General features: G+C 32.3%; 1 protein-coding gene across 2 annotated transcripts; it reads left to right on the forward strand.

Annotated features, from left to right (window-relative positions):
• The first annotated feature begins 10228 nt into the window (after positions 1-10228).
• LOC121772174 (pentatricopeptide repeat-containing protein At3g29230-like) lies at positions 10229-14511 on the forward strand. Of its 2 annotated transcripts, none has more exons than XM_042169174.1 (3): positions 10229-12822; positions 13579-13680; positions 13786-14511. In XM_042169174.1, exon 1 carries the CDS (start codon positions 10311-10313, stop codon positions 12093-12095), a length of 1785 nt encoding a protein of 594 aa, XP_042025108.1. In that variant the 5' UTR covers positions 10229-10310; the 3' UTR covers positions 12096-12822; positions 13579-13680; positions 13786-14511. The 2 variants fall into 2 exon arrangements, with proteins under 2 accessions (XP_042025108.1, XP_042025107.1); XM_042169173.1 differs by having other exon boundaries at positions 10229-12805.
• Positions 14512-16209: the final 1698 nt, after the last annotated feature.

The following is a 16209-nucleotide window of genomic DNA, read 5'->3' on the forward strand; positions in this document are numbered from 1 at the left end:
AACGCCATTTTTACTACCTTTGTTTTAGGTTTATGTTTTCTTTCCAAAGAATTTAGGTTTATGTTTTCTTTCCAAAGAGGATTAATTTATCCATTAACTTTATGATCCAATTTATTAGATGGAATTAATTGAATTTTTTTTGACTTGTCTCTCTATTTTATAGTAGTAGACGAATAAATTGAATTTTTTTAGTGTATGGAGTACTAATTAAGACTAGTTTCTCTATTTTATAGTAGTAGATAAATAAATAGAAATTCGATATAGTGAATACTAATTTGAACATTAATTATTCTAATACTGGGCTTGTCTACGTACACGCTTCATCGTTTCTCTTATTTTTAAGTGATGGTCCATGAGACGTATATTGCAGTAAGATCTGTTCATCCGTTGCCAACAGCGCTGCCTCTGCGGGGCTCATGAGGCGTACATGCATATACTGTGGGTGGCATTAACTTTTTTTAAAGTCAATACATTGCGTAGTACATGCAAAAATTATTATAGAAAATACAAAAGATATTTTTTATGGAATACCAATGCAAATAGTTGTGAAGGGATGAAATATATTATTATTGAATAAAAAGAAAAATCTTAAAATAAAAAATTTGTATCAACATCCAAAGATATTTGGGGTGAGAAATTCATTTGAACTATATGGAGACATAAGTATAAATGTGTAATAGAAATTGAAATTTTGGAGTTGCATTATTCAATAATGATATCTTAACATTATAAGTTTAAATCTTAAGTTTGATAGTCTTTTTTATGGATTCAATGCATTTTTTCTTGTGAGTAAAAAGTTTAGTGATGCCGCAATTTCGGCATGTACTCAGAAAACATGTTGCGCGTTATCTTTATTCGCCCACAGTATATAATGTGAGTAAAGAGATTATATTTTTTTAGAAAAGTCAAGAAAGATAATAGTGGAAAATTTTATTTGAGAAAATATAGAGGATAGTATTTTATTTTATGGAATACCATGCAAATGATTGTGAACATAAGTAATATTATTGTTGAATAAAAAAATCTTAAATAAAATTTTATATCAAAGTCCAAAGATAATTGGGATGAGAATTTCAATTGAATTATTTGGAGACGTGGTTGTAAACGCGTTGGTTAGATGTAAATGTATAATTAAAATTTAAAATTTTTTGGAAGTTACATATTCAAGATGATAACTTACCATTAGAAGTTCAAACCTTAAATTTGATATTGCCTTTTTGATGGATTCAATGCATCTCTTCATGTTAGCAAAAAGTTTGCGATGCCTTAGTGTCAGCATGTACATTAGATCACACGTTCTTTGTCAACTTTACTTCGTCCACATGTTGTGACGTAAGTAAAAAGATTATATCTTTTTTAGAAAAATCAAGAATGATACTAGTGCACTAAAAATTATTAGAGAATATATAGAAGATAGTAATTATTTTTTATGGAATACCATGCCAATGGTTTGTGAACGGATAGAGTATATTATTGTTGAATAAAAGAAAAAATCTTAAATAAAATTTTTTTATCACCATCCAAAGATGTTTTGGATGGGAAATTCAATTGAACTATTTGTAGACACGTTGGTAAATGCATTGATTAGGTGTAAATGATAATAGAATTTGAAGGTTTGGAAGCTACATATTCAAGATTATATCTTAACATTATAAGCTTAAACCTTGATATTGTCTTTTTGATGGATTCAATGCATTTTTTTCTCTGAGTGAAAAGTTTTGTGAATCCTCAATTTCGGCATGTACTAATGATGACATGTTCCTTGTTATCTTTAATTCGCCCATAGATTCGAATAAAGAGATTATATATTTTTCTAAAAAACAAGAATAATAATACTCCTCTATCCATGCACGCAAAGATTATTAGACAAAATATTAAAGATAGTTAATTTTTATGGAATACAATATTTGGGCTGGTAATTAAATTGAACTATTTGAAGACATGATTGTAAATGCGTTAGTTTTGTAATGTGAAATAGAATTCCAAAATTTGGAGGTTGCATATGTTTAAGATGATATGTTCACATTTTAAGTTCAATAAATTTGATATTATCTTTTTAATATATTCAATTCCTTTTAGGAGTAAAAATATTTGTGATGCCTCATATTTATTTGGGATAGGAAATTGAATTGAACTACTTGCGGACATGACTATGAATGTGTTGATTAGGTGTAAATGTGAAATAGAATTTGTAAATGCGTTGATATTTTTACATTATAAGTTCAAACTTTAAAATTAATATTATTTTTTTAATAGATTCAATCCATTTTTTCTTTTGAGTAAAAGAGATTTGTGATGTCTCAATTTCGGCATGTACATTAGATGTTGTGTTCCGCGTTAATTTTACTTCGTCCACATATTATGATATGGGTAAAGAGATTTTCGCCCACAGATTATGTTGTGAGTAAAGAGATATGTAATGTCTCAGTTTCGGCATGTACATTTGACTGTCATGTCTACGTTATCTCTAGTTCGCCCACTGATTACAGTGATGGCTAATAGTTTTATACAAATATCTGCTCGCTTTACACTTTATAAAATAAAAAGGGAGTTACAATTTTGATCCTTGTATAAATGAATTTATAAACTCGCCTAATTTTCTAATTATTGAATTTCCCGTTATAGCATAGCCAACGAGGGTATAAAAGAGATTAAAAGATGGATGCTGATAGAAAAACTATTGGTTCATTTCCGGGATCTTTACAACCCACGCGTAAACACTCTACAATATATATGATATATCCGTTCTTTGTTAATAAAGGCATTTCTTTTTGGCATGAAGTTTAAAAATAGTGTGTTAAATGAATAATGAATAAAGTATGAGAGAATAAAGTAAGAGAGATGAAGAGAGAATAAAGTAAAAGTAAGAGTTCGTTTTTGCCAAAAATGGAAACGACTCAATTATCTTGAAACTTTCCGAAATAGAAAAATGACTCTATTAACATGGAACGGATGAAGTATTTATTTATAACTCAAAAATAATCTCAAATTGACATTAAATTAACTTGTGCTCCAATAGGTTGATTGGAAATGAGTGAGTTATTAAGTTATTAAGTACTAGTGTTATCATAATTTTTTTTTATTACACTCACGTTATTAGAAAAAACTACTCCATAGAAGATAAGTAATTTTTGGGATGGCAAAAAAACCAAGGATGGACGAAGTATATTAAATAAAAGAAGAAATTTGGAATGATATTTTGTATATAAATGTTGAAAGATATTGAGGGTGGAAATATAAATTGAAAATCGGGGACATAATTGTAAATGTAAATGTGCGATAAAATTTGAAATTTTGGAGGTTACATATTTGAATATGCAGGGGACGGAGGAGGAAGCAGCTCTCAGCAACTTTGCCTCCATCTCCGAAATGGAAGGATTGCTTGATGAAGAAAAGTAGTGAAATGCAGGAACGAAGTTGGGCATTTGGAGAAGAAGAAAGCAAGAGGTATATACAAAGAAATTTCGGTATGTAAATTGAAAGCTGAATGATGTCTGATCTCTTTGTTTGTAAGGAAGTGAAACGCCATTTTTACAACCTTGGTTTTAGGTTTTTGTTTTCTTTTTAAGGAGGATTAATTATCCATGAACTTTATGTAACCTTCAAATGAAATTTTGTATAAATGTTCAAAGTTATTCATGGTGGAAATTTAAATTGATATGAGCACATGATTGTAAATGCATAGTAGGTGCAAATGTGCGTAACTGTGCAATAAAATTTGAAACGTTGGAGATTACATATATTAAGATGATACCGCAACATTATAAGTTCAAACCACAAATTTAATATTTTCTTTTCAATGCAAATCTTCTTATCAGTAAAGAGATTTGTAATACCTCAATTTCGGCATGTACATTGGATGTCATGTTCCTCCATTCACCACAGTTTATGATTTGAGTAGCTTCCGTGGACTGCTCGAATTCCAAGAGGGCCAATATTCAAATTCCTCGAATCCTGAAATCGGATGGCATAATTGAAAGGAAATGAGCTAGAATTAGATTAATATGGATTAAGTCATTATAGTTGGGCTACAATTATATTATTTCATGAGCCTAACAATCATACAGCCTTAGTGACTTTTCAGTTGCCTAATTCTTCATCTACTTAATAGTTATTTATTCTTCATTGGGTAGAATGAGAAACAACGTAACAGTGGAGAGAACATGAGAGTCACAAGATAGAAAATATGTAAAGCTTTGTAGAGACTAGAGAGAATTCATAGATTTCTCCTACATAGCAATTGTACCGGGATAGTTCCTGCATCAGATTGGATTGCACGTGGACCTCGATTGTAGTGCATTTAACCTGCATGATTCAATCAATCGAAGAAAACAACAGAACAAGTAGGATTTAATTTCATTGTGTTTTACATGTTCAGCTTGCAACATGATTATGAATATAGATCTTTATTCTTATATGTTATTTCTGCTGCACTAATTAGATGAATATAAGAATTCCCAACAACAATATCTTCACCATTTTTGGGGATAGTGGCGGATCCACGTGGGAACAAAGGGGTACAACTGTACCCCCAAAACAACTTCGTGTAGGTGGTGTAGTGGTATTTATCTCCACCTCTCACCCTGGAGGCCAGGGTTCGATTCTCATCACCAGTGCCTTCTTCATTTTCCTACATATTTGTATCTTCAAATATTGCATTTTTATATATTTACTTGTCTTTTTAAATATTCTAAAATGCTTTTGAAAGGGGAAATCTATCTAATGCATAGTATATATTTATTTTTTCTGTTTTAAAATATTCAATTGGATTCAAAACCGACACAACTCACATCATTCATTTTTCTGTTTTTCTCAGAAAATTGGACAATTTTTTTATAATTTTAGTTTTAAAATATTTTAATAGATTTTTATTCTCTTCTCATGTATGTTTCGTTCATTCATTTTTCTATTTTTTCCAAAAAATTGGACACTTTTTATAATTTTAGTTTTTAAACATTTTAATAGATTTTGATTCTCTTCTAATGCATGTTTCGTTAGTTAGTTTTTATCTTTCCAATTTTTTTTCAAGTGCACATCTATATCATATTTTTATATTAAAATTACAAGTATAAATATTTAGCAAGAAAAATTAAATAAAATAAAAACGATTGGTCAGATTTTGAAACTTCGAATCGTTATAATTATTTATCGTACCCCAAATGAAAAATCCTGGATTCGCCACTGTTCGGGGATAACCAAATATGTAGGCATAACCGCATAATTTTGCGGAAATGTGCGATATAATATTTTAAGATAGTATTGTAACGACAGAAATTCAAACCACATACTATTTAATATTGTCTCATTCATAGATTCAATGCATTTCTTCTTGTGAGTAAAAAGGTTCGTCATGCCTGAATTTTGGCATGTACACAAGACTGAAACACGAAATAGTGGTAATTAAATTTCACAAATATGCACAAATTTTACTCTTTTTGTTTCGATTTAGTCGAGTCTTTTCAAAAGATACGCCACCTGAACTTGTTTTGTCAATGGCAATATTCATCACGTCACTGCATTATCATTTATTGATTTTTTAAATATTTTTGTTACATTAAATACTTTATCACGTCTCAAATTCCAGTTATAGCATAGCAAACTAGGATATAAAAAGCTAGCGGATGTTGATATAAAACTATTGAAACACGACTTAATTTCTTCATCTATCATACAAGATTTATAGAATTGCATTTATCAGAAAAACTATTAAAGAAAATTTATTTTTGTTATGACCAAACTACTACTTATGGATGGATTAAGTATTTTAAATAAAAGAACAAATCATCAATGAAATTTTATATAAAATTTAAAGATATTCAGGGTGGAAATTTAAATTGAACCGGTTACATGATTGTAAATGAGTTAAGTAGGTGTAAATGTGCATAATTATGCGTAGATGTGCATAATTGTGCTTACATGTGCAAAAGAATTAGAGGATACATATTTTAATATTTTAAGATGACAAGTTTAAAACACAAATTTAATATTGTTTTTTTTATAGATAAATGCATTTCTTCAACTTGAAATTTTAGAGGTTATATATTTTTCAAGATGATATCATAGCGGCGTAAGTTCAAATCAAAATTTTAATAATGCTCTTTTTTCATAGATATAATGTACTCTTTAACTTGAAATTTTGGAGTTACATATTTCAAGATGATACCATAACGTCATAAGTAATTTTTTTCATAGATACAATGCATTCCTTCAACTTAATTTTTTTTTCATAGATACAATGCATTCCTTCAACTTTGAGTTTTGAAGGTTACATATTTTAAAAAATAACGAAACATCAAATGGTTAAATGTTATACTCATTTAAGAGAGTCCACAACTATTTTTGACTCTTTTGTTTTGCTAAGTGGTTGAATAATTTACGGTCTTGCATCTACTAACTTTTTATTGATTAAACTAATTTCATTCCAAAATCCTTACATCGCACATATAAACAATCTACAAAAGAAATGTATCGTGGGAATGCCGACCTCCATATACACATATTTAAACCCAATACTCTAAAATATTTTTAATATTCAAAATGTACTATGAACATGTGAATTTATTTTATTTCATAAATATCAATTCAATTCAAAATTCATGATCTTGACTCGAATAGTTCGACACTGATGGGATTAAACTCGAAATTAACTCCTGCACCATTAGATTTATCTTAAATGAGTATTTTAAAATTATATGTGAAAGTGTATTTTAATTTAATATTTGAAAGTTAGAGTCATTTTTACACTTACTTTTACAATTATTATAAAAAAATAGTAGATTTACATTAAAAAGTATAGAAGAATAATTAGTTTTTTTTGGGATGATCGAACCACTTGTTATGGCTGAGTAAATTATGTTATTATTAAATGAAAAAGAACAAATATTCAAATGTTCGACGATATTTAGTGTGGGAATTTAAATTGAACTGTTTGAAGACATGATTGCCAATGCGTTAATTAGGCGTAAATGTGTGATAAAACTTGAAATTATGGAGATTATATATTTCAAAATTATATTGTAGCAGTCATAAAAGTTCAAACAATGAATTTGATAGTGTTTTTAATAGGTACAATGAATTTCTTTAATTTGTAAATTTGTAAATTTGGAGGTTGCATATTTCAAAATGATATCCGTAAGTTGAATCATAAATTTGATTTTGTTCTTTTTTCATAGATACATTACATTTCATCACGTCATAAGTTCAAACCACCATTTCGATTTATTTTTCTTTCATAGATACAATGCACTTTTCTACATATTGACGTTTGGAAGTATTTCTAAAATATATATGAAAGTGTATTCTAATTTTGGGACTTGTAGTCATTTTTATTTTTTATTTTACTTTTACACATAGCATACAAATTTATTGGATTCACAATAAAAACATACCATAGAAGATGATTAACTATTTGGGCTGATCAAACCACTTGGATGAACAAAATATTTATACTATTGTTATTAAAAGAAAAACAAATTTTCAAATAAACTTTATGTACTTTAATTTGGTGTAATTGTGTGATATTGAAAATTTGGAGATCACATATTTCAAGATTATGTTGTAGCGATATAAGTTCGAACTATGACTTTGATAGTGTTTTCGTTCATAGATACAATGCATTTCTTTAACTTGAAATTTTGGAAGTTACATATTTCAAAATGATATCGTAACGCCATAAGTTGACACCATAAATTTGATTTGTTCTTTTACAATAATGCATTTCTTCAACTTAGAATTATGAAGGTTATATATTTTAAGATGATATTTTAATGTCATAAGTTCAAACCACAATTTTGATATTTGTTTTTTTCAAGTTCTATCATACATTTACGACCGATTAACGCACTTACAATTATGTCCCCAAATAGTTCTATTTAGTGGAGTAATATTTTGTGATAATAAGTGTGAAATAAAATAAAAATGAAAAATAATTACAAATTTCAAATATTAAATCAAAATGCGCGTTCACATATATTTTAGAAGTAACTCTAAAACTAAAATTCCAAGTAGAAGAATGTATTGTATCTAACAACAAAAAACTCACGATTTAGCGACGAATAATTCCGTCACTAATCAGCGAAATTTCCGCACTTAATAGCATTAACATATTAGTATCGGCAGATCCGTCTATACAAATCTTGTCAGTAAAAAGTTTTAATGACATATTTATCCGTCACTAGTTATTGAACTATCGAACGCCGTCACTAATTCGTCACTAGTTAGTGTTTTTTTGTAGTGTTTGAAATTATGGAGATTACATACTTCAAAATTATATTGTAGCGTTATAAGTTCAAACTGTGAACCTGATATTGTTTTTTTCATGGATACAATGCATTTTATTAACTTGAATTTTGGAAGTTACATGGAGTATTTTAAAATAATTTCGTAACACTATAAGTCAGACACTATAAATTAGATTTTTTTCTTTTTTCATAGATACAAGGCATTTCTTGAACTTAAAATTATGGATGTTATATATTTTAAGATGATATTATAATGTCAAAAGTTTAAACCACAATTTTGATGTTTTTTTTTGGATACAATGCATTTCTACAACTTCGAATTACTATGGTTTTTATAATTATTTCTTAAATATGTGTGAAAGTGTATTTTAATTTAATATTTGGAAATCACAGTCATTTTTCATTTTTATTCTACTTTTCACTTATCATAAAAATAACTAGATTTACAATAAAAAAATATAGATGATAATTAATTATTTGGGATGATCAAACCACTTGTTATGGATCAGAAAATTATACGTATTATTATTAAATGAAAGAACAAATCTTCAAAGAAAAATTGTATAAATGTTTAAAAATATTTAGTGTGGGAATTTAAATAGAACTATTTGGGGACATAATTGTAAGTGTGTTAATTAAGTGAAAATGTATGATAGAACTTGAACTTTTGGACATTATTACATACTTCAAAATTATGCTTTAGCGTTACAAGTTCGAACTATTAATTTGAAACTGTTAGCTATATAGTTGAATATTATTTTCATTAAAAAGATTCCACAACTATGACGCTCATTATCAATTCAAGAGAGTCACTGGATTGTCATTTTCATTAAAGAGAGTCAGAGTGTATTATCATTTCATTGATTTTTTTAATGTATTTACTATTCTAAATACTTAATCATGTCTCAATTTTTACGTGTAAAATGATAGCTAGTTACAACTTGGATCCTGATAATGATTAATGATTTCACCTAACTTTCTAAATAAAAAATTTCCAGTTATAGTATAGCAAACGTGTATAGAAAAAAGAGGATGTTTATGTAAAACTATTGAAACATCATCATTTTCCAACTCAATTTGACATGTTTAATTTAGAAAACAAAATTATTTTTGCTTCTTTTATATGAACAATATGTATATGGTGGGCTGGCCCAACCCCATAATACACATATATCATATATATACATTCCAAATCCAAAGCCAACAAACATATAGTAGTACTATTTAATGTTATAAATTCAATTTGAACATATGAATTTAATCTAAATCATGTATCTCAATTCAACCCAAAATTTATAAACTGGGCCGAATAGTCCGAAATTTGATTAAATTAGAATTGCAAATTAATAATCCAAAGCCCCAATAATTTGATAAAAATAGGATTACAAATTTATAATCCAAAAAATTGCAATTCTTAATGACATTAAACTATTAATCCGCAATTCAATAGGGTTGACTTGAATTTCATAGAATTAGTTATTTTTTTTTAAAATTAATAAATTAGATCAATTTTGAAATGCATGTGAAAATGTATTTTGATTTAATATTTGAAAGTTATATTTATTTTATTATTTTTATTTTACTCTTATGATGATTATAAAAATAGTATACTATATATTAGTATTAAAAATGATAATTATTTAAGAAAACATGTATTCTTGCATCTCTAAAAATCAGATATTAATATTGAGTCAAATAACACTCATTTATATAGTATAGATATAAAATCATTAAAAGAAATATATTAATTAAAAATAATATTAATTTCTTAAGCACAATCGGCTCGAAACATTAACCTGAAACCCAAAATTTTAGAATTAAAATTAGGATGAACAATTTGTAACTTAGATAAAATTATAATACGAATGGTTCACCCGATTGACAAATTTAGATAAAAATGAAAATATCCATTATCGACAAACTAGAAAAATAAATGGAGTAATAAAATGAGCAATAAAAATATCTAACTAAAAAGAGCTCCAAAAAAATCGAACTTCTTATCTTCAAGTTCAACCCCAATTCTCAATTCCACAGCGGCCATTGGCTCTTCTCAAATTCACCACAAAAAAAATGCAGATTCCGTTGCCGGCGCGAGCTCCGACGCTTCTGTCACGGCGGAGGCTCTTCGAGCAGAAGCTCTCCGACCTCCACAAATGCACCGACCTCAGCCAGCTCAAACAGCTCCACGCGCTCATTTACAAATCCAATCTCCACGACGACCTTTTCGTCGCGCCCAAACTCATCACCGCCTTCTCCCTCTGCCGCCAAATGGCTTTAGCGCTCACCGTTTTCGAGCAAGTTCCCGCCCCAAACGCCCATCTCTGCAACACCTTGATTAAGGCCTATATTCGGAATTCCCAGCCGGAAAAGGCGTTTGAGCTTTTCTACACAATGCAGACTTCAGGAATCGTTCCGGATAATTACACTTATCTCTTCCTTCTCAAGGCTCACTCTGGGCTGAGATTTGTTAAAGTTATCCACGCGTATGTGGAAAAATGCAATCTTTACTCGGATTTATTCATGCCTAATTCGTTGATTGATGCTTACTCTAAGTACGGATTGATTGGGGTTGAGGCAGCGAGGTCTCTGTTTGATGTGATGGAGGAGCGCGATATGGTTACATACAATTCGATGATAAGTGGGCTGGTGAAGACGGGCCAGTTGAAGGGGGCGCAGCAACTATTCGATGAAATGCCTCAGAGAGACAAAGTGAGCTGGAATGCTATTCTTGATGGGTATGTCAAGGCTGGGGAAATGAGCAATGCGTTTAAGGTTTTTGAGAAGATGCCGTCGAGGGATGTCGTGTCGTGGTCTAACGTGATCTCTGGATATGCTAGAATGGGCGACATTGAGATGGCTAAGGTTCTGTTTGACAAAATGCCGGAAAAGAATTTGGTTACTTGGACTATTATGATATCTGGATATGCAGAGAAGGGGCTTGTGAAGGAAGCTCTCGTGCTTTATGATCAGCTCGAGAGGGAGAACATGGAGCCAGACGATGCTACATTCGTTAGTATTTTATGCGCGAGTGCTCAATCCGGGATGCTGACTTTAGGGAAGAAAGTCCACAGCACCATCATCAAAAGCCACTACAGATGCTGCACGCTCATAAGCAACGCTCTGATCGACATGTATTGCAAGTGTGGGAGCTTGAACAGGGCATGGCGATGCTTCAACGAGATGGAGAGCAAAGATCTAGTGTCGTGGAACACCATGATCCACGGCTTGGCCATGCACGGCCATGGCAAGAAGGCGCTTCATCTCTTCGATAGGATGAAGCTAGAGCAGTTTGTACCGGACAACGTGACATTCGTTGGCGTCCTATCTGCTTGCAACCACGCGGGCATGGTTGAGGACGGGATCCGTTACTTCTACAGCATGGAGAGCAGCTACAACATTGTCCCTCAGATCGAGCATTATGGTTGCATGATCGACCTTCTGGGTCGTGGCGGCCGCCTCAACGAGGCACTAAGGCTTCTTAACTGCATGCCGTTTGAGCCAAATGTTGTTATCTGGTGCTCCCTTTTAGGGGCTTGCCGAATGCATAATGCCCTGCAGTTAGCAGAGGAGGTGCTTGATGAGTTGGTGAAGTTGGATCCGGCTAACGCAGGGAGGTACTCTGTGCTGTCGAATGTGTATGCTGCTGGTGGGGATTGGAAGGGTGCCGCGGATGCAAGGCTGCGAATGTGGAAGACAGCCAGCAAGACACCCCCCGGGGCTAGCTCGATAGAGTTGGATGGGGAGTTTCATGATTTCAGTGTTATGGATACTAGTCATCCTAAATCAGATAAAATTTACCAGACTGTGAATGGGCTAACTCAACATCTTAGAAAAGTTGCTCTTGCTCCAACTTAGAAATTTGGTTGCGTATATATATATATATATATATATATATATATATATATATATATACATATGCTTATGCCATTGAGGTTACTTCCTTTGATGATAAAGATTCACACGTATACTATTTTCTGAAATGTGTAATTTTGAGGTTTGGCACATGGCATGTATACATTTGTAGTGCTGTAGATGAAAAAGGGCAAAGGGGCATCAATGTTTGCTGTATTTATGAAATACTATGAGATACTCTTTTATAGTACTTCTTTGGTTACTGCCATTATGTTTCATTTTGAGAAGGAAAATGGTTGCCAATTGTCTTTAGTTGTTGTAAAAATGGCAACAAGCAGAGGCCTCTGTTTTTGTATATCCAATTACAACACCATTGCTGCTTCAATATTCATCTTCTGCTATAAGCGATGTTTAGAAGCCAATATTCATCTCATGGCGTTGTATGGATGAAATGAAATTCTGTTTGCATTTGGCATGATGTTTTTCTGTATTAGTAGAAACTGATATCTATACAGATAGACGAATACGGTTGTAAATTGTTTTGAAATGAACAGGGGCAGCCCTTGGAGAAGGAAGTGGTGCAACCATGTCAGATGATGAGGATGAACTCCAAATGGATTTCTCTTTGGACCAATTGGGAGGCAAAGGCCCTGACCTCCTCGCTGCTTCCCACAGAGCCGGAGCGAACTTTAAGGCAAGAACTCAAAATAGAGGTAAAAGCTTAAAACAGGTGAATCTCTATGTTATTATGAAGCATGTGAGAAAGATCTATTCTCTTTCGATGAAGCATGAAATTGGAATGAAGAAATCAACCTTAGTCTCTAACATCATCTTTCCAAGATTATGTGCATCACTTCAATCATCACAATAAACACTAGATTCTCCCCTTTGTCTCTCTGTATTTTTCAACTAATCTTATTTATACTACCTGATGATCCACAACTAGAAATATGAACATGATCAACTTCTGTTATACAAAAAAAGTTCATTCTTTTCCACCTCTTCATTCTTTTATTCCCCACTTCTTAGGATGAGGAAATCCAGACCACCTATCCCGAGATGCCACGTGTAAGCTGTCTGCCAAGATTTCTTTGATACTACTTTTCATCAAGGGATGGGTCCTTCAATCCCCACCCTTTTAATGCACTTTTTCCAGCCAACAATGAAGGGAAAAATAAACATAAAGAATGGAAGAGAAGCAGCCACATACTCCGCAAAAAATGTAGACTTATACTATCACCATACAATCCTACAGCAATTATCTCTAAAATATATGCTTGTTACATAAGCTGTACAAAAAATTTATATATATGTGGTGTAAATTGAATCTCACTCCACATCTTAGTATGCAAAAAAGTTCCTCTTATCCATAGATATGAATATTATATATGCTATATCCATTTCTTGCATGCATTATATAGTGAGTGATTATATCTAGACATTAGCCCATCTATTAAAGCTTGGTTTCTCTCATCATCAACAACAGCCATGGACCTTGTTTCTCCAATCAGAGGCAGGATTTCCACATTCAAAAAGTGCAGCAGCACCTTTGAAACTAGAAAGTCTAATGCTCCATTTTCTGTAGCAAGTATGTTCTTAATCTTATTCTCCCTCCCCATTTTTTCTTGTCCTTCAAATTCAAGAAGCTAATAAAGTTGCAATCTTTGGTGGTAAAAAAATAAAAAAAAAACAGGTTGCATGCCGGGCCCAGCCCAATACGAAGAAGGCCCGTCTGTCAGAACAGACTGGCGGGCCTTCTGTGCCAGGCTGGTGGCCCGGGAGAGAGGGTGCCTGCTGATCGCCACGGCATCTACGAGCCGGAGAGAGGGTGCCTGCTGATCGCCACGGAGAAGCTGGACGGCGCCCACATCTTCGAGCGGACGGTGATCATGCTGCTGTCGACGGGCCCGACGACGGGGCTGATACTGAACCGGCCGTCGCTGATGTCGATCAAGGAGATGCAGCCGTTGGTTCCGGGCCCGATGTTCTTCGGGGGCCCGGTGGAGGAGGATGTGTTCCTGGTGAGCCCGCGGGGGGAGGGGGTGCTGGAGAAGGTGGTGGAGGGGGTGTACTACGAGACTAAGGGGAGCGTGGGGTGCGCGGCGGAGATGGTAAGAGGAAGGTGGTGGAGGCGGAGGAGCTCAGGTTCTTCCATGGCTACTGCGCTTGGGAGAGGGAGCAGCTCAGCGATGAGATTCGGGCCGGGTATTGGACTGTCGCCGCTTGTAGTCCTAGTGTTATTCAGCAGGCTACTGTCGGGCCGGGCTTTGGGAGGAGATTTCGGGCCTTATGGGCCCGACGAGAGTTTGGTGAGTAATGTACATGTATACTTGCATCGGTGAAGGTCATTGTTGTATATAGCTTATTAATTACTTATATACTTTCATTTACACAAAAATTGATTACTAATTTATAGATACTGTACTAATCTTTTAAGGACATAAAAGTCAAGAAACAATTACTCAGCCCTAAATTTATTTGAAAAATAATCACAATTTAGTACTCCATGTAAAAGAAAGATAAGTTGTATACTAGTTATAAATTTCCCAATGCCAATCTGCAATTTGAAAATCTAATAAGATTTCCACTAACACTGATATTTTATCTCATTAAATTGTAGGAGAAAAGTATTAATAGGAACGGTTAGGTTATGTTCATGTCTCCAATTAATATATGTCATCAAATTTGTGGAGAATTATGATTATTATTATTTTACCTTCCTATAACCTCATTCGTCCAAAAGTTCACCTAAATCCTCAACTTAATCTGAGTCTATGCATTGGATTTTACTACCAGATGCCAAATCTGAGTCTAAATATGCCTAATCCATTGAAATTCGCTAGCTAAAAAATGATGAAATAAAAAAACGTACGAATAGAGGTGATCTGTCCTTACTCAATTACTGAAGAATTGTATTTTAAAAATATATTTTCACTTTAGAGCACCTCTTCCTCAATTATCGAAGAATTGAATAAGAGGCAAAACGGCAAACAAATAACGCAGTTGTGTTGTAGCAATTTCAATTTTATATCACCACTTGTTTTAATTTTGAAGTAGTACTATATTGGAGTATTAGTTTGGTGAATATCAGTCATATTCTACTGGTCCTATAATTATTTGACATCAATTTCTCATGTGTTTGAAGTCGAAGCTGGAAATATTAATGGGTTATTTATTAATCGTATGAATGAAGTTGGGCATTATTAATTCTTGTTACTCAAGGTAGTTGACATAAAAATCCCTAAATATACAAGATTTATTTCCCTATAAAGTAGTAGCAAAAGAGATGTCTTACTTCTCCATAACACTCCCAATATCATTTTAGTATATAAATAATAACACATGCTTTTTAATAATGATATGGTATTTCATACTATCTCTTTTTACCAAGCATTTCCAAAAATATTTTTAGATAATCACACATCTAACATTTTTTTAAGTTTTGTGCTCCATTATTTGGTTTATAAATTTTCAAAACCATTACATAGTCTTTTAATTTTAAATCTAATTAAAACACAATCTTTTACTATTAAAATAACCCAACTTAATTGGTAGAGTACTACATATTCTTTTACGTATAGTTCGTACGTAGAACTCTACCAATTAAAATCATTCAACTGCCTCTTTAAAAGAAGCTAAATAAAATAATTAACGACACCCACATTGATAATTTTAAAAATAAAAAAAAAGAATCTTTTTATAGTTGAAGAGGTTGATAATCCAATTATTTGTCTTACTGTCATCCTAGTGGATCTGGATTATGCTTGTTTCGATGTGATTGTTTAGTCTCTACAGTAATGTTATTAAAGAAAGTTATGAGATATGATTGACCAATTTAAAGTAATAAATACGCATTAACTATTATTTATATCTATTTAAATTCAAAAATTAGAAGAAATTAAAATCTATTTATTTTTTAGGTCATTCATTATAATATCTGATTTTCAGGTCGTTGGAAGAAAGTACGTGTCAATCTAAGGAAAATCAAAACCCCACGCTCTCCATCCGCGCGTGTATCCACTTGCCGGATCGAGTATTGCTGCAACTACTTTTCACAGCGGAGATAACTCTCAGTCGCGCTGTCCGCGCGTGGGAGGGACGTGATTCACATAGATGA

Source organism: Salvia splendens, chromosome 16, assembly GCF_004379255.2.
Source record: "Salvia splendens isolate huo1 chromosome 16, SspV2, whole genome shotgun sequence".
NCBI lineage: Eukaryota > Viridiplantae > Streptophyta > Magnoliopsida > Lamiales > Lamiaceae > Salvia > Salvia splendens.